This window comes from Micromesistius poutassou, assembly GCF_964030765.1.
Source record: "Micromesistius poutassou genome assembly, chromosome: 5".
Lineage (NCBI taxonomy): Eukaryota > Metazoa > Chordata > Actinopteri > Gadiformes > Gadidae > Micromesistius > Micromesistius poutassou.
This window is the reverse complement of record NC_140275.1, coordinates 18564559-18584425: the sequence shown is the minus strand read 5'-3', so window position 1 is coordinate 18584425 and position 19867 is coordinate 18564559. Positions and strand designations below refer to the sequence as shown.

The window sequence follows — 19867 nt, the reverse complement described above, 5'->3', positions numbered from 1 at the left end:
TGGCCAATAAGACGGTCAGACTTGGCCAGCTAGGAAAGAGAAAAGGGACGAGATGTGCTGTTTACTCTGGACGAGAGTAGGCACTACACCCATCTTGTTCACACTGAAAGAAATGTATTGTATTCCCCCACGCTGGGATTGAGGCTAATTAATTGAAATAATCCAAAACAGACTTGGGCTCTATATAAAGTGAGCAAAATAATACAGCTACAGTACATTATATTTATTAACAAATAAATAGATGCAAATATGACCCAAAAATGTCTCACCATGTGCTTTTGGCTTCAGGGATTACCATCAGAGCAATCTTTATTTGACAAGATTACAGTTATAATGACAGTTATGACAACCACTGAATACACACCGGTGACGCCCACGGTGGAGATCCAGAGACCGTCAGGCCTGCTGCTATGATGGGATGAGGACCAGCACCAGTCTAATAGAGTGTCAGACTGTGAAGGCCTCCCATTCCCACTCATTCACAAACCAGCCCCAACTAGCCTGTTGGGTTGAGGGATATTAACCCCCTTCCCAACTGGGGGTCTCTCTCTGTCCCTTCCTCTCTCTGTCTCTCCCTCTCTCTGTCTCTCCCTCGCTCTCACATTGGGAATTTAACTAGCAACTACCCTTTAGTTGTCAGCGCTACATAGAAAAAGCCCTATAGCCTGACGGAGGGCAGTAACATGATGATTAGTGTGAGGAAGTCATCAGTGAGCTGTTTCTCTTCTTGAGTGCCTCTTTCATCCCAGGGGGGGGGGGGTCCACACTGGAGTGTGTGGGTGGGCAGAGGGGGAGGGGGTATTCCTCAATAGAGCGGGTAGATATTGTGAAATCAATATCTAAACCTCTACACTGGTCATGAAATTGAGATTTATTGTCCTGTGTTCACCCTAGTTTCAACACTGCGACCACAGAGCCTTTTGGCTTGAAACTACCCTTCAGAATGTGATCTATAGCTCCTCTGAGCTACACAAAACAAACACAAGTCAGGCTTACATGGAGGAAAGTCATGTACTGAACACACACACATTTCAGAAAACCATTCAGATAGTTTGGATGAGGAAATGGTCGCTCCACTCATGCTTGATACAAATGCAATTACTTTCAGTCTAAATATAGTAAACTGAGTTCACACTGAAGGCCACCAGAGGAATATAAATAGTTCCTCTAGAGCCCGCTAGAGCCTCCTGGTCATAACGTGTAGATCCAGGGGCTGGGAAGGACCCCAGGTTAAACATCTACAAAAGTACACCAGTATGATGTACAGTTAACACATCAGTCTGAACCAGAACATTAATCAAATACAGAGTAAACACTAACCCTAACACAAACTGAAGAAACATTATTGCACATGTCCTCCACGGCCTCATAGAACACACAGAGAGCACAGGCAGAGATGTTCTCCAACCACAGACTAAACAGAGTCACACTTCCGTCTCCCTCACCTGACTGGTCGTTCATCATGCGGATGGCTTTAGCCTTGGCCAGCTCCAGGGCCGTGACCCATCTCTGGCGCTCCACCTCCGTGCTGGCCTTCAGGTGGTACGTGCGCCCCCCGCTGCTCAGGACGATGTTGCAGGCGTCCTCCGTGTCGATGTGCGCCGTGGCCAGGTTGATGGTCCCGCGACACGTGTGAGCCATCTCCGCCTGCGTCCTGCAAACGCAGTAGGGCGCGTTTTAAACACACGCACGGCCAGGCTGCTGCATGGAAGCGCACTCTTTAGGAGTCGGGATGAACCTCACATCCATGAACGAGCAGAACAAGCAGAGTATGTTTAATAGAAACAGCCGGGCTCCATGGCGTGTTACAGCTGGAGGTCCACTCCACGCCATGTCTGGTGGACTCTTTTTGCGACATTATGATTTTGGATTTATGCTCCATTGAAACAAATAAATACAACTTGTCCATTATTTATACATGATCATTCATGATCATCTCATATTTGAACCGATAAGTTGGCTGCTGCATGTCATCTTTGCAGGAATCAGTTATTTAAAATGTGAGCAGACCAAATGATCATAATGCACCTACAGCTGCACGCTATTAGCCCGCTTCTTCCAGTCTCTCTTGCAATGACTTTTTCAGTCCCAATCCCAAGAGAGACTGGCCTTTAAGTTCTACTGCAGTTATACACCGCCTCAAATAATAGCCCTTCTCCAGTTATAACCCTCCTCCAGTCATAACCAGTTATAAACCTCCTTCAGTTATAACCTGTTATAACCCTCCTCCAGTTATAACCTGTTATACCCCTACTCCAGTTATAACCAGTTATAACCCTCCTTCAATTATAACCTGTTATAACCATCCAAGTTAGCAAGTTAGAACACTCCTCCAGTTACAATCAGTCGTAAATTGTTATAACTCTCCTCCAGTTATACCCATTCATAAACTGTTAAAACCCTCCTCCAGTTATAACCAGTTATAAACCTCCTCCAGTTACAACTCTTGCCCAGTTATAACCCTCCTCCAGTTATAACCACTTAAAACCATATATCATGTCTTTAACTTATATTGTTGCCTCCGTCGACTGCACAACAGAGATTCCAAACCCCGGCCTCTGCCAGACTGGCATGGTATCCAAATCACTCTGCATTTTTACTCAATGCCTTGATATTGCTATTGAGAAATACTTCCATTTGAGCAAAACTGTTGACTTGACAAAATACAATCTTTCAAAGAATGTAAACATATTCACACAAATATTGTTTTTCCACAGAATTCACAATCTGATGTATTTTGTGATTTCCTCATGAATCCCAGGAGACGGGCATGAGCCTCAAACTAACAGTAAACCGAATCTAACAGAGTCAGGACTTGATATACAAGTATCTCTTTTACTATTTAATCATTTAGAGGTTTTATCCAACAGTGAAATGCAGACCTACTCTGACCCGGTTCCTGACTACTAACTAACTATAACTATAACTATAACTATTAAACCGAGTCACAGGAATTCATCTTATTACACATAAAAACCATTGTATTTTATGTTTGCGTGCTCTCTGATACAAGGTTAAATTTGGCTAGCATTAAAGGAGGATTTGCTGGCGTCAACAAACTCCCAAATCAGTCGGTTCATCGATTTCTGGGAGCTTGCTGAGGCCAGCAGTTCTACAAACGATGAACCAATCAGGGTCCCATCTCAGAAAGACAATTTTTGCTTCCACGTGAAAGAATCGTGTATATTTTTACACATACATACAACTAATATGTGACAAATAGTAAAACCAAACCACAGGTGCATGAATATGATGGTCTGTCATCCAACAGCGTAAAGACAGGGCCTGCAGTGTCCGCCCCAGCTACAGGAGGATGGTAGAAACCTCCCTGATGTAACGAAAGTGACCAAGACATGCTCCAATATCAACTGTTACAAACAGGCCAGGTTGGACCAATAAGGGGCAGGAGCTTCCTTTAGGATACAGTGATAGGCTATCACCACTCTAACTCCCAAATGTGTATTGTTTGTAACCTCTCAGTTCATTTTACATTTAGACGTGGGACACATTGGCGGAAGTATTCTTGGTTGTTTCTGAATTTTCCCATAAGGCGCTGCTTCAGAGTTATTAAACCCGCCCACAAATTAGACAAGTGGTTGTGATTGGCCGGCCCGGGCTGGGTCTGCTGGGAGTCTGTCTGGACGGGAGGGCAAATTAAACGCTCCCACGATGACACAAAAAGTGGTGGAATGGTGTAAAGTGGTAGTTTCTATTTACTTATTCATTACAATTGCAATGCAAAAACCTTATGTTGAATACAGTCTTTTGTATACTTGGGTTAGTAGGAAGATTATTTGAAGGCGGCGTTGCTAGGTAGATAATAAAGCATGCAATCAAACTGACACTCCCATACAGATTTTTTTCCTTCCAGCTTTGAGTCAATAAACCACACCACTGTACTACTCTTACTATGAAATCACAATCCTGCTACATCTGGGTCCTGCCCTAATATCCTGTTTTGCTTGGAAATGTAGGCCTATAAAACAAACAAAGAAACCATTACACTGTCTCAAAGCCTGGGAAAATGACATTTTGACTAGTATGTATGTCATGACAAAAGTCTAACAATATTCAAACCCAGCCCAGTGGTCTCCATAGGATCACGGTGAGAGCATTAGACTGTGGTAATAGCAACACAGAGCTAGGGCTGCCTATGACCAACCACTTCTATCATTCAAACTTGTAACGTCCTTCAGTTGACTCGTACTCTGCTCTAGTGAGTATGTGTGGGCTCCACGGTGTGTAATGAGAACATTCCTCCATGGCCCACCATGGCTAACTGTTACCAAGCAGCTAGCTGCAGATAACAAGGCTAACTGTTACCCAGCAGCTAGCTGCAGATAACACGGCTAACTGTTACCCAGCAGCTATCTGCAGATAACAAGGCTAACTGTTACCCTGCAGCTAGCTGCAGAAAACAAGGCTAACTGTTACCCTGCAGCTAGCTGCAGATAACAAGGCTAACTGTTACCCAGCAGCTAGCTGCAGATAACAAGGCTAACTGTTACCTAGCAGCTATCTGCAGATAACAAGGCTAACTGTTACCCAGCAGCTAGCTGCAGATAACAAGGCCATTGTCTGCTGCTACGCCCCACAGCCAACAAACCAGACAATGGAGAGCAGCTGGAACAGAAACAGGCCAGCGTGAGAGAGGGTGGAAATAGAGAGAGGGGAAAACAAAATAGGGACAGAGAGAGAGAGCGAGAGCGAGAGAGAGAAGGTTGCTTAAAGGTTGCTTATCTCTCAGTCTATTTTGAACAGTGTGTACAAGCATATCAGAACATACAATTTGTTTTAATTACATGCATTCGGTGACACCGACCTGAGTTACTATAGGGACCATAATGAATATATTATTGTAAGTCCAGGTATGTGGCCTGTGAAGCCCTGAGACTGGTTCATGTATAACGCTGAACAAAAAGAAGGAAGTTGATTTGACCAAATAGAACAAAACTAAATGTCACCATAATGACTCATACTGTGTGACGTCATAATTTCCCACGCTAACTTAATGGCTTAGGTACTAAGAGCCTGGATGGTGTATTTCAGTCTACAGGGCCTCAGTGTGTTCCTCTAGTCCTCCATGCTGCCCTCCCTGAACTGCATCGCCCCTTCTAACATATTCAGTACCCCTGAACCCCTAATTACCATGGTTCATCACTCACTCTCAGAGGCTTCACACTATAACAGCATGGGCATTGTTTTAACCCATCATGCTCCAATATGAAATATACAAGGACTGTTTGCAAATATTTGTGACTTGGTCCCAATTTGCTGAATTCTGCAGATATAGACTGTAAGGATGTGGCTCTTCCATTTGTTTGGTTTCATAAATATTCTAGATGATTTCATTCAATCAATCAGTTTCCGTTCTACATGAGGTGGAACTGGTGTTCATATGTAAGACTACTACTCTAGCTATGAAGCTCTTCAAAGCCAGGTCTCTAGTCTAGACCCTGGGTCCATATAGTACATCATAGACCAATAATTCATAGTTTCTTTGCTAAATTGATTACTTGTCATTGTGGCTTTCAGCCTTCAACTCATGAGCTGTTGAATAATGTCTGCATTATGTGTGTTTCACTCGGTTCCTGGGTCATTTGTTGTCAGGCGCAGTCTGATTCCACATGGGACTTGTGGCTATAAATGGCTCCTGACCGCTGGACTCTACATTTCTTACAGCTGATCTTTAGCAGACATGTCTTGTTTCCATTGCATCGTGTGCTGCCCCCCCAGCCATGCAGGGCAGCACACCACCAGGGCCATGCATGGAGCAGCAGCATGGGGCCGTGACATCAGGGCTGGGCAGTGGCTCATACGTCTCTCTGAACCAGTAGCTGATGGCTTTACAATGTCCTCGTATTTACAATACCGTAGGATCGGAATCAATCAGCAGTTTTGGTTGAATAAATGCAATGAATGCGCTCTATAGCTACAGAGCGTTTTGAGGGAAAACATCAGTATAGTTTATTATAGTTTGAATAGTTTGTAACACCATCACAAACCCTACAAAATAATACAATTGACACAAAAACAATGCAATGAGAATACAATTTGCCATATGGGCCAATCCAACAACTTGAGCAGTCGTTGTGTTTGCATTGTCAAAAAAGCCCTGACTATTGTGTTGAATGGGTTCTTCCATAGGGGGAGGTGGGCCATAATGCTGATGACGACAGGAGGTTTCACCCTATAAACGGTACAGGTGTCCGTGCTATACCTCTCCCAGCCCTGGGAGCACGGGGACGATGAAGACCAGGAGTCCTGGAAGCGGTGTGCTTAGCCAGCCAATAATATTCCAGCAATTTACCTGTTGCTTCCCTGCGCACACATCCTCATAAAACACAAATCCACCGAACTGGAGCATGTAATGACAAAACAACAACAACAACAACAACAACAGCCCATCAACAGAGAGCACAGAGACAGAGGGTGACAGAGAGACAGAGTGAGAGAGCGTGAGACACAGGATGACACAAATGTAGAAACACAAACATACAGGACACATTAGCAAGCAGAAAGATGATACCTGCAAAAAAAAAAGATGAAACAAGTCATGTCTAGGAGACAATAAAAGTTCAAGCTTAGAATGGTGCAAGAAAGAAGCATATGAGTGAGTGAGAGAGAGAGAAAGAGAGAGAGAGATGAAACACCAAGAGGAGACAAACAGTCCAAAGCAAAGATATGATATCGATAAGATATTGATTGCACTGAAACAAATTATCTCACCTCACAGTAACCTTGAAAAACCGCCCAGCGCACCAAGACAGACACACATACACACACATGTGCACGCACAGTGACCCAGTAATACTGAGGCCGGGGGGGGGGGGGGGGGGGGTTAGTCGTATTAATGAATGATAGCACAGTTTAACTTTCTAAGCTTCTCTTCCATCTACTGCTCTGGTTACTCTGATAGGTCACGCTGTGTGGACCTAGGAGGACCGTCCCCATGGTTACGCCCAGGTAGCTTCAGGTAGTGATTGTTGAGCTGTAACATGAAGGATGGTTGAGTCTAGGTATGCATACTTCAAAATGGTTACCTACATATTGGTAAGGGGTTAAGGGGTTACTTGGGTGATGATGTTCATTGTATATCATGAATACGTCTTGACCATTTCTCTCTGGATAGCATAAGCTGCAGAGTTGAGGCAGTGCCGTATTAGCTAGCGCACTCTTAACACCTGGCCTCCCTTCATCTACACAGAGTGCTAGCATAGAAGTGCTCATTGAACGTGGGCTGAACCACTGCAGAGCACTTTGTGATGCTATACAGTTAGCATACATAGCGGGCGGAGACAAATGCAATTTACATTTTATTAATTAAGGAAAGCCAGACCTTTCTGTCTATATTACACATGAATATGTTGGAAAAAACACTGTTATAGAACGTAAGGCCTTAATGCCCTGTAATCTCTCCCACTAACGAATGGGCTTTCCTCTGAGAGGCGAGAGAAGATGCTGAGCCCATTCCACTTTTGAGGAAAAGTCCATTTGTTAAATTAAAGAAGTGTGTGGCGGGCGGAGGCGTTCCGATAGGACTCACGTTCACTGTAGCTCTGTGATTTAGTGGGATAGGAAAGGATCCAGACAAGGATACATTACAAGTTCTGGCAGTAGTGCCAGGCGATGTGGAGGAAATTATTAAACATAATCCTTTTACACAACACCATCAAAATTCACCATCACCAATTCAACATCACCAAATTGCATAAAATCTGTAATGAACTGAAACTTTCATTCAGAGTCCAAATAAGGTTAATAGACATTCGGTATTAAACATATGGTATTTAGAAAATTAGAGTTCAGAGTGCAAAGAGATTTTTTGAATACAAAAGCTTTTAAATCCTTATTCTGTGATAATTAAAGAGCAGATCTTCTCACAATAATCATTTGGACTACCAAACATTTATCTGTAAAAATATGTATTTTGAATTAATGTGATTCCATGGATTAAAAAAAGATAAAAGTTAAAGTGAATCATCCACCAGCCCTCTACAGCAGTCATGGGGGACAGTGGACCAAGTGCAGCGCTGGCTCTCCCATGTAAACCCATTACCTTTTAACTGCTGAATGCCAAGTCCTGCCGCTATATCCCGCGGCCCGCACCACAGCCCAGGGATCACAGCCCACATCACCCTGACCTTTTGGATAAACACTTAGTGGCCAGAGCCTGGAGAGACCCTCTGATGTGACTGGGTATCCTGCCAGTTGGTGAGGGTTGAATTAATGAATTTAATTTGCTAATGAGCAATCAGAAGTCTGGTGTGACAGATGACTTGTGATCATTACCACACATCGTTCAGTAGTGCAGTGATGTTAATTATCCTAATAATATATTTTCTGTTAGTTATAGTCGTTATTTGGACATAAGCCTACTTCATGTATTAGAAACTGTAGAAATGTAATTATTATTGTATTATCAGCTATCGAGTCTGTCATTCTTTTAATGTTCAGCTGCTAAAAGAGCATTATTTCAAAGCGTTTGTATAGAGCGTTAAAGGGGGAAAGGCAAAGGCATTCACATGTTTGTTGTCATTTTAGCTTTGGATTCATTGCATTATAAATGAAGAGTTACTCACACTAGACAACCACACTAAAACCTGATATGGAGCTACATGACCCGTAAGTGACCAGTTCCTCCTGACAGTTTAAAGGTTTGGAGGAGAGGAGCTCCTGCTGTCAACAATCGTGAAATTATTATCAGTAGAAACTTTCATCTTGTTATAATCTTAGAACCATCTTTCAAGAGTCAAGACATTGTCAAGTCAAGTCCCTTCATCTTTACTCCTTTTGAAGTGCAGCAGATATAGGTCAACAGAGAAGTAAGGCGGCACACAGCCGTGGCCCGGGAGAGCCTGCAGACACCAGCGGCGGGAGCAGTGGGGACATTAGTCAGCTCTCCTTTGTGGGAACGGCCACGCTCCACCGGCTCCACCGGCTCCAGGCTCAGATGTCAATGGGCTACCTTTACATCTAGGACAGCAGTCACCTTACAACAGAATGGACTATTAATAGACGGTAGAAGCAACAGGCGGCTTTCCTTTCACTCTCCGCACAGGAAGATGGAGAGGGGTGGGGGGGGGGGGGGGGGAAGCACTGAGCTCCACTTCCAACTGAGGCAATGAGTCTTTGTAAGTGAGAGAACAACCAGGACCTTGTGGTGTATGCAGTGATCCATCTGTGAACCAGAAGGGAGTGACGTGTTTGCCTTTAGTAAACATTTGCTATGATAACGAAAATCAATACTCTCTGACTAATACGGCGTTGATCCAGTTAATGAAAGGGTTTCCCTAGAAAAGGTTACTTTGTGCCCATGGAAACAGCCTTTGCAGGAAGCACCTCAGCCACAGGTGGTAAGAGGTCAGCCAATGTCAACCTGTCTCACAGGTGGCTATCGTGGGAGCGAGTGGGAGAAATGTGTCAAACATTACTTACTTGGAGATTATATTACTGAAAGAAAAGTACTATAAAACGTATTGCCTCTCCTTTGACACACCTTCTATGTCTGCAATATACTGGATAACAAATAGCATTGAAAGTAAAATGGCTTCTGATGTGAATGGATACGACGGCTGCTTAAATTACATTTATAAAAACAATTCCCAATCGTTTTCTATTTATTACTGAATAATTCTGTATAAACGTTTCCTTTTTAGACTTGATGTGACCGGGGCTAGTGAGGTGGTCAGGTTTGGAACCGAGGAGCTAGCTATTATGGCTTCACCTAAGTAGTAGGAGGAGCTAGCTACTAGGTATGGCTTTACCTTAGTTAAGAAGGAGCCAGGTACTATGGATTTACCTTAGTTAAGAAGGAGCCAGGTACTATGGATTTACCTTAGTTAAGGAGGAGCCAGCTACTATGGCTTTACCTTAGTTAAGGAGGAGCCAGCTACTATGGCTTTACCTTATTGTAGGAGGAGCTAGCTACTATGGCTTTACCTTATTGTAGGAGGAGCTAGCTACTATGGCTTTACCTTATTGTAGGAGGAGCTAGCCACTATAGTTGTGCTACTTTCATGTCACTTGTGTTGACCTCACAATATGTGTTTTGTCAATTGTCAAGTAAGCGCTTTATTGTATCTGAAAATCATGAGCATTGTCCTAAAGTACCGTTGTCTTGAAATGACGATGTAGTCACCGCTTTGATCCACCATGACTCCCTCTGCCATTTGCTTTGACAGCTAGCCTAGCGAGCTAGCCGGGGAGATAGCCGGGAGCCAGATGAGCCAGCAGCTGTACCACACAACACCGCTCGCCGCGTCTGGCGTTTATCGTGGCAGATCCGGCATAACGGTTCTGGCTGTGGATAGCGTACCTGTAGTAGGACAGCAGCCCGTTGCTCAGGACGAACCACCGCCGCTGGTAGCCCTTCAGGTAGTTGGTCCATTTAAAAAGCCATCCTTTGTAGGTGTCCGACCCGGGAGCCGGGGCCGCGGCAGAGGTGGATGCCGAGCCCTTCCCCTGGTCGCTCATCCTCCGCCGCCCGCCGGACGCTCTGGATCCACGGAGGAGAGGAGGTCTGTTCCTTCACAGCAGGAGGTCCTCCACATCGAAGGGCTGTGACGGAGGAAGGTGCGGTCCGGGCGGAACTCACGTCGGACGCTTCTTTCACATGACAGTGGAATGGACACCGGGGGAAGAAGGAGAAACGATGCCAAGACACTTTGCTGATGCGGACTGCAGAGGATCCGACTAGTACCACGTGACGTTGTTATCACAAAAAAAATCCAAAACATTTGACATGTGACGTGGCTCGGGATTCTGACATGTAACTGTGGAAACGGTGACATCCGCGATGATGTGTGATGATGTGATGGCTCTTTGAATGGCTCTCACTCACACGGTCGCATACAAGGGCACACCCCCAAATACACTTTTATACATAGGTCTACACACACAAACAGACTCATAGGTCCACACACACACACACACACACACACACACACAGACTCATGAATAGGTCTACACACACACACACACACATATATATATATATGATGTATGTATATATGAGTATATATTCATAGACTCATAAATAGGTCCACACACACACACACACACACACACACACACACATAGACGCATACATAGGTCCACACAAACACATATATATATATATTTATTTATAGACTCATAAATAGGTCTACCTACACACACGCTAGTTGAAAATCTGCGAGTTTTTGACCCATTTATTTGACTCAATTAACGGCCACAAGGTGGCGCCATTGTCAAAAATATGGAGTCTGCCAAAAAGGAAAAGGAATTACACATGAATCATGAGTGATTTTTTTTAAAAGGCTTTTAATAAACAAATTGTCAAGGAAAAAATACCAGCACAGTACCAACACAGTAAAAATAAATACTAGCAATTTATTGGATAAAAAAACGGTAGCCCTTTTATATTTGAAGACTTTCACACGGTCAAAACACTGACACCTCATGCTACACGCGGTTGCTCTGTTTTTATCTCTGCTACATATCCCTTCTTTTGTTGCTAGATAACACAGTCATGTTTCTATTTGAGTGACATCTGCTCCCACGTGCCCGGTTTGCATCACAACCACGCCATTCATGTATAACATCTCCAAACATGTATTACTAAATGAAACAACAACACGTCTTCATCAGTGCACTTGACCCTGACCCGTCGGCTCTGAAGCATGCAAATCAAGGATCCTACGGGTCTTATGTACAGGAGTGAGCCTTCTCTCTCATCCAATGGGGAGTCGGGCACCGCTGCTACTCGCCTCGATGGAGGGACGTGGTGCATGGGACCGCCCGGGGTCGGAGGTCATGAGACGCAGAGGGGATGGACCAAGGGATAGATGGTGTCTCCAGGCTGACAACGTAGTGATGAATCAGGGGATAGATGGTCGCTCCGGGCTGACAGCGTCTACTCTACCTAGTTCTACTTTTATTTCAGTCAGAAAGTCTTCCCTAAACAAAAGCACTACTTCTGAGCTCGGGATCACATGGTGTCTCCTGGTCCATCCCTGACAAATGCATTTGGAACGGAAGACTTTATAATATTGCTGCTTCTTCCTTGCTCAAAAACATAGCATCCGACCAAACATTCACACGTGGACCTGGTGCAGTAGGAGATGCTGGGAAGCACAGCGGTATCTGCCTGGAAAGCAGTCACTGGCTGATAATGGGAAGAATATTACGGTGGCGATCAGGAAGGATCATCCTGCCGTCTCTCTCCCATCTCTTCCATGAGAATATTTGGCAGAATCAGAATTTCCCACATTGGGTCTTTGATGTCTTACAGCGCAGGAGGCTTTTAACCCCATTAGGAAAGAGAAAAGGGTTTGTTAAAGCAGGAAACTCCCGGGTTCACTACCCAGATGTCTGCTCCACCCCCAGCATCACCTCTGCTCCAGGAGGAGGAGCAGGAGCAGGGAGCTGGTGGGGAGGCGTGAGTAGAGGAGGAGGAGGAGGAGGAGTTTGGAGGAGGAGCCTCACACGGGCGTCACATGAGCGAGCAGCGGTTCCTCTGCAGCGCCCCCTGCAGGCGGATGGAGGTGTGGTTCTGCCGCATGCCGCGGGCCACCGCGCTGCCCAGCAGCTCTTTGAAGAGCAGCACCACGTGCCAGTTGAACTTGGCCGAGCACTCCACGTAGCCGCACTTCCACGTCTTCTTCACCAGCACGGAGACGGCGCGGCGCGGGGTGAAGCGCTGCCTCTGGAGGTCCCGCTTGCTGCCCACCACCAGGATGGGGACCTCACTGGTGCTGCTGCCCTCCCTGAGGAGGAGGGGGAGGAGCAGAGAGGAGGAGGAGGAGGAGCAGAGGAGGTGGAGAGGAGGTGGAGAGGAGGAGAGTGATGAGGTAAGGAGGAGGAGAAGATGGATGTGTTGAGGAGGAGAGGAGGGGGAGGGGGTGGTGAGGGGTGGGAGGTGGTTAAGCGGAGGAGAGGATGGTAATAAAAGGAGTGAAGGAAAAAAAGTGAGAGGGAGAGGAGGGAATGAGGAACAAAGTAGGGAGAGATGAGAAATAAGAACAGAAGATAGGAATGAAGTGAGTAATACATTAACTTTCCGGTCTAACAATGTGAAGGTCGACCGCAGCGTCCCACCGTCCGCTCCTGTGAGCACCGACCTGGCGACCTCATCGTCAGCACAGCGCTGTCAACACACTGGAGCCTGGAGCAGACCACGTACCTTCATCACGCCGTCGCACTCAGTATCTTACATGTGCAAGTGTGCGTCTGCCTGTGCACGTGGGTCCCAGGTTCTAAACACGGCTGTAGCGTAGAAGACTATAAATAGAAGTGTTTTAATTAACAAGCGCAACACGCCGTGCAGGAGTTGGTCCTCGTGACCTCCTGAGCCCAGAGCGAGTGAACCTGGTGCACGGGCTTTACTGTGTGTGGTGGTGTGACGTGGGGGTTTTACTGTGTGTGTGTGTGTGTGTGTGTGTGTGTGTGTGTGTGTGTGTGTGTGTGTGTGTGTGTGTGTGTGTGTGTGAGACGTGGGGTTTGTACTGTGTGTTACAGTGTGTGAAGTGTGGTTTCTAGTGTATGTGTGTGTAGTATGTGTTGTGTGGTTTTTAGTGTGTGTGTGTGTAGTAGTGTGTGACATGTGGGTTTTAGTTTGTGTGTGTGTGTGTGTGTGTATGTGTAGTGTGTGACGGGTGCTTTTCCTTCGTCCTGAGCAGAACAGATGTCTGAACCACTGAGCCGTGTGAGCGTATTGGACACACCTGCCCAGTCGCTGATGAAGACCACTTTGGCAGGTCTTTGGCGTGAGGTTATCAGTTATTAATTTGGATTTGAACTGCATACTCTTCTTATCATGTTGATTACACAAAAGGATATGGCCCATCTGTTCGTGGAGATGAGGGAAACGTTGCAATAATTTCTGCTGCACAGCAGTGTGTGTTGGATCTCTATTGGCATCTCCATGATATACAGTGGAGTTTGAGCAGTGTGTTCCTCTCATAAAGTGCATCATCAGCGCAGTCAAGAACAGCCGCTGATGGGTTGTGTTGAGTGATTCTGGCCGTGGTTTGCAGTGTTCCAGCTGACAGAGTGTTTAAAATAGCAGACTAGTCTTTAGTGGTTTAGATCCAATTAACACTAAGGGGACACTAACCTAATGGTTTTCAGCAGCATGTTGATGAAAATCCTCGGGCTTTCTTTCAATTTAAAGGATGAGAAATTATTATGGGTGTCTGTTTTTCAATGCCTAGAGCTACATAAGCAGAAAGAATTACATTTTCAATCCAAATTTCTGCTAATATATGCAACCAAAGGCTTTGCTGTATTCATTACAGCCAAACCAATTACCGCCTCTATATCCATTATATCAGCATACTAAGCCAAACAAAGCATTTCTCAGATGAGTAGTCTGTACTTACAAACTTCTTTATAATTTTCCAAACTTAAAGGCATTACTGAATATCGCCATTCTTTCTTCCTTCCCCCTTTTCTCTTTTATTATTTTTTTTTATTTCTCTTTTTTTTTCTTTTATTATTATGCAGGTAACAATTTAGAATCAGATGTACAAATAATAGTTATTTTTGCATCTGTCAGAACATTTTACCCAAAAAGCACTACTTCTTAGCTATGTTGTGTAAGTTGTAGTCGGCTAAGCTAAGGTAAGCAAATCAAAAGGGAATGTCAACATGCTGCCAGTGGATGACTTGTACCATCCCTGAGTATTATAGTACACAAATGTACATATGGCCTATAAATAAACACATATATATATATATATATATATATATATATATATATATATATATGTATATATAAAAAAGGTGATTCAACGGCAAACATAAATAATGTTTTGCTAAAAACAATAAATAAAAAAATCTCCTTTCTTTCTCAAGTGCATTTGTGACACACTTGACACAAACCTATTAACCTACTGCGGTGTCAGTTAAATTTGTGTGTGTGTGTGTGTGTGTGTGTGTGTGTGTGTGTGTGTGTGTGTGTGTGTGCGTGTGTGTGTGCATGTGTGCGCGTGTGTGCGTGCGTGTGCGCGCGCGTGCGTGCGTGCGTGCGTGCGTGCGTGCGTGTGTGTCAGCCACACATACAATCCAAGGAGGGAAGGAAGGAAGTGAAACCCTATTGGTTAATCGGATCATCGGTCAGGCATGTACCTATAGATCCTGCCCTCTTCTTGTCTGCATAACGCCACCTTTGCCTCTGTTGGTATTCCCATCTATCATTGACCTCCATTCATAAACCTTGACTTTTGAACCCGTGCTCATGACCCTCATTACGCTTCAACCTGCAGGTTATCAATCCTCAAACTAAACCCCATAATATCGCCTTCCCCCTGCAATCCCTTCCTCCTCCATTCCTCCTTCCTTCCTCTCCATTACTCCTTCCATCAATTCATCCTTTAGTGTCACCTCTGTGCCATTTTAATTTCCACAAAGCATTCACCTTGCCCCCCACCCCTGGCCCTGCCCCCACATTCTGTTTGTGACAAAGGACACAGCTTCAGAATCTCCCAGAACCCCCTGCTCCTGACACAGCCTCAGAGCATGTGTGCTTCAGGACAGAAGGATACCACCACACTGCTGATGATCTGTGGTTGTTCCTGTATAATGGTGAGAATCGTACCTCAAGAGAGGCCTTTGGCGATGGATGAAGTAGACTCCGTTTATTAACACTGAATCAGTATGCTAATGTATGCAGGGGGGGGTGGCCATGTTTAACAATGAGAAGAGCCTTCTCCATGTTTAGTATGAGAAGAGCCTTCTCCATGTCTACCTATGAGAAGAGCCTTCTCCATGTTTAGTATGAGAAGAGCCTTCTCCATGTCTACCTATGAGAAGAGCCTTCTCCATGTTTAGTATGAGAAGAGCCTTCTCCATGTCTACCTATGAGAAGAGCCTTCTCCATGTTTAGTATGAGAAGAGCCTTCTCCATGTCTACCTATGAGAAGAGCTTTCTCCAAACACCATACATGTCAGGTGTGTGTGACTCTAATCAAAGCACCGATCCAAAGTCCCCTCATTACTAAGCGGTCAGCATGGGGGACAGACCTGATCTACTTCGTCTCCACCGTGTAATCAGAAGTGGTGTTTTTACACTGCCAAATATGCCCGTCTTTACCAGCCTTTTTCCCGGCATGGTCTGCACGTTTACACTGACCGAGGTAATACACCGGCTTGATTTCGCACCCCAATTTACCCTCTTGAATCCTACACATATTGGGGGTTTCATTTTCATGTAAATGTGATAGATGGCATCGCGGTACCAGGGCGGCACTTGGGTAGAGGTATTGCTGCGTTGTCTCTACAACAGAGACAACGCAGCAATATCAACATGAGTAGTTCTAACTGGAGAGACGTTGAAATACGCGAGGTGCTGACCATCATGGGAGAGAAGGGGATGCAGTCGCATTTAACGAAGACCGGGAAAGATTGTGCAATCTACAACAAAGCGGCAGAGAAATTTCTGGAAAAACATGTGGTCAGCAAAATAAAGAATATTTTGCAGTTCTTGCACTTGTAAATAGATTGCGTTTGTAGCCTACACTCAGATGTCGTCTACTCATTCTTGCATGCGAGTGGCTTGGAAAAAAAAAAAAAAAAACATTCAGAGTATGCTAATTATTCTGAAGAGGTCTACTCTCCGTGCGTAGCCCCACCTACTCCAATGAACAAAGAAAGCCGGCTCCTTGACGAAGGTGGAATAAACCACCACGGTTTTACATAGGGAAAACAGTGAAATTGTCGGCCTGGCAGTGTAAAAATGCCTAGAGACGTCAGCAGGTCACATGGTGTGGTGTGTAGGAGCTGAGGTTATTAACACACACACACCCACACACACACACACACGCGTTGAAGAGGGAGGACGGGGAGCAGAAGGCCCTGTGGCGGGGGGTACCTGTTCTCCACAATCTGCTGTCGGATCATCTTGACGTACTCAAAGCTGTCCACGCAGCAGATGTCGTAGACCAGGATGTAGGCGTTGGCGTTCCGGACGCCTCGGCAGCGCAGGTCCAGCCACTCCTACAGGGAGAAACAAACATCACTGATGACCTCACCACCAAGTAGGGCTGATTGATGTGGGGAAATAATCAAATTGCGATTATTTCGACCAATATTGTGATTTAGCATGTGATTATTTTAACTTTTTCTTTATGTGTATTCACTAAACAAGCAATAAATCATTCTGTAGTATGACCAACACAACATTGGAAGCAGTCAACATATAAACTGCTCTCCTCTTTTTTTTATCGCAGCCTTTGCGATTTGCATATCGTGTTCTATTACATTGCGATGTCGGTTTGAATTAGATTAATCGTTCAGCCCGACCACCAAGACACATGGCACCAAGAAACAATCTTGAAGCCTGCGCCGCCATAGACTCATCTGTCACTCCGTGGAACTTCTCAGCCTCTTGAGAGACGTGTTGGAGTTGGCAGGGAGTGAGGTGAGTATGAAGCCATACAACACGGAGACTGCTCTGCTTACATTACGCAAGAGTCCTGCTCTACATCGCCACGGATACCAACAGCCCATGAGTGATTGCAATCCATTATAACACTTCTACGAGAACCTAAAGCCTTGGCTTTAGACTTTATGCAGTTTCAGTGTTTCACACGTACACACACACACACACACACACACACACACACACACACACACACACGCTAGTAAGCAAAACACACGGAGGCAAGCAAACAGAATGTAATCCCACACACACACACACACACACACACACACACAGATACCAACACACACAAAACAACCCCATCCCTTCGGAGGAGAGACAGAACTTGTGTGTTCATTATCATGTGTGTTTTGGATAGCGCAGCATGTTGCTATCAGCAGGCTAGCCGTGTAACGTTAGCACTGTGCCCTCCTCGCTGTGCTCCCTCCTGACCTTTGGCCTCCATCACATGACCTTGAGCACGTAATGAATGTCCGGGTGGTTTAACAAGATGGATGGGGGCAGGGTCAGGATGGGGGGGCTACCAGAATTCAATAAGAAGAAAAACACCAGCTCTAGTAAGAGGATGTAGGAAAATATAAGGGAGAAGCAGAGGTGTAGGGGATGAGGGTTTGATCCAAACAGAATGGTATGCAGAGCACCCTGTGCTGGAGGTGGTCCTCCTGCAGGGGGCGGTCTCTAGGGGCCTCCCTTCTGTGGTGGGGACATTTACACCTCTGGGTCCCTCTATAGGGCACGGCTCCATACCCAGAATGCACCATACAATAAGTGTACAACAGATGCACACTTATTTGTCGCACTATTTGACCGAATTGAGATGGTGGGCGAGGTTCTGTATGCAAATGAACAGTCCCAGGGGGAATCTCACACATACAATACACGTCATGCAGATCATTCCTCGTTCCCCAGTGTACTTTATATATGTAACTATCTATACTATATATATAAATATGTGTATATACCTATCTAACTATACAGGATTAGGGAAGGAGGGCTGAGAAAGCCGGCACAGCACAAGTCTGATTTTGACTAAAGTTCTATGTAAAGTAAAGTGCTTTACTTTACATAGAACTTAAATTAAAATAAGTAGAAAGCACAGAACAGAAATCCTTGCACTGGAAGCAGTAGATAAGACGTAGCCCCTGCTGGCTTCATATAGAAGCTGAGACTCATTTAGGATCCAAGACTCTGAACGTTGTCTTTCCTTAATACAGTTAGGGGGAGGGGGCTTATAGACTATAAGGAGAATAAATATATATATATATATATTTTCTGGAATTTCCGGGAACTTTATCATCGGCAAGCCGTTGATGATAATAAGACACTGAAAAGTGTGCATATTACCAGAGAAAGGGAGGTAGGGGGAATGTCATTTCTTATTAGGGAGCGAATAAATCTCAGTATCACACACACGCTCGCACACACAGGGTCACACACACACGTGAGCAAACCCGGGCACACACACACACACACATGCGAGCAAACCCAGGCACACACACACACACACACACCACTAGAGTCCTTGGTACGATACGGTGAGCTAATGTCCCTCCCCAGGACCGCAATGTCAGTGCAGCACCTCGTCTGGCCTCCTCTCAAGGTGTTCAGAGTCAGACACACTCACACCCTGTCAGCCTATAAATAAAAAGGCAGCGTCCTCATCTGGGCCCTAGAGGATCTAAAGACAGATCGACTGAGGGGATGAGCGTGGAGAAGAACAACAGAGGGTCCAGAGAGGAGCGGGGCTTGGTTTGTCTGGTCACCGGTTGGTTACTGAGCTGGCTGTCTCTGAAGCGTGGGGGAGGGGTGGGAGAGGCGTGTCCTCAGCTGCTTGCTCCTCCGCCAATCAATTGAACACATCACAGAAAAAAGGAAAAAAAGTCATATTTGTCTATTTTCGAGTGTGAAATTACAACCGGTTTCCGTGACAACAAAGGCACTTGATGGGTGATTTAGGGCCGTTACCACGGAGGCAGCCTCCCAATCGCAGGGCGTTCCTTCACCACTGGATCAACCCTGGGACCAGTGGAAGGTGCAGCCCGAAGCTCAGCCCTGATAATGGGTTCAGAGGTAGAGCTGTGTGTGTGTCTTACACACACTGGAATACACATCCTCCTGAGGGTTAGTATTGATGATTAATCCCCTGTGATGGAGACCCGTACTGATGACTTATTGATGGGGAACATCAGTGGATGGGGGCGGGTGTGTGTGTGTGTGTTTGAATGCTAATATGCAAGCGTTGATATCTTTCAGGGCAAGGCTGCTTATTCTTGCCCCAGACACAACAGAACGATACATGAGATGATTTCAACATCACATCACACAATTCACGGCCACGTCATCACGAGAGCACTGACAGAACGGAGAGGAAGGGAGAGGAGGGGAGAGGGAGAGAGAGGAAGAGAGAGAAAGGGAGAGGAAGGGAGAGGAAGAGAGAGGAAGGGA

The 19867-nt window shown here is 45.4% G+C and overlaps 2 protein-coding genes across 3 annotated transcripts in view; both read right to left on the bottom strand.

Moving 5' to 3' along the window:
* Positions 1 to 10764, bottom strand: part of osbp2b (oxysterol binding protein 2b) — a 41387-nt gene extending 30623 nt beyond the window's left edge. The window contains exons 1-2 of one of the 2 annotated variants that reach the window (XM_084468077.1): positions 10319 to 10764; positions 1446 to 1654 (exon numbers count right to left, since the gene is read on the bottom strand). In XM_084468077.1, coding sequence (XP_084324203.1) covers positions 1446 to 1654; positions 10319 to 10476 — 367 coding nt within the window. In that variant the 5' untranslated portion in view covers positions 10477 to 10764. The remainder of the gene's footprint in view (positions 1 to 1445; positions 1655 to 10318) is intronic. The other variant, XM_084468078.1, reaches the window with a different exon arrangement.
* A 1280-nt stretch (positions 10765 to 12044) lies between these two features.
* The window catches only part of rasl10a (RAS-like, family 10, member A), a gene marked incomplete at its 5' end in the record, with an annotated part of 10886 nt that continues 3063 nt past the window's right edge, over positions 12045 to 19867 (bottom strand). The window contains 2 exons of the mRNA XM_084468020.1: positions 12045 to 12749; positions 16853 to 16977. Coding sequence (XP_084324146.1) covers positions 12476 to 12749; positions 16853 to 16977 — 399 coding nt within the window. The 3' untranslated portion in view covers positions 12045 to 12475. The remainder of the gene's footprint in view (positions 12750 to 16852; positions 16978 to 19867) is intronic.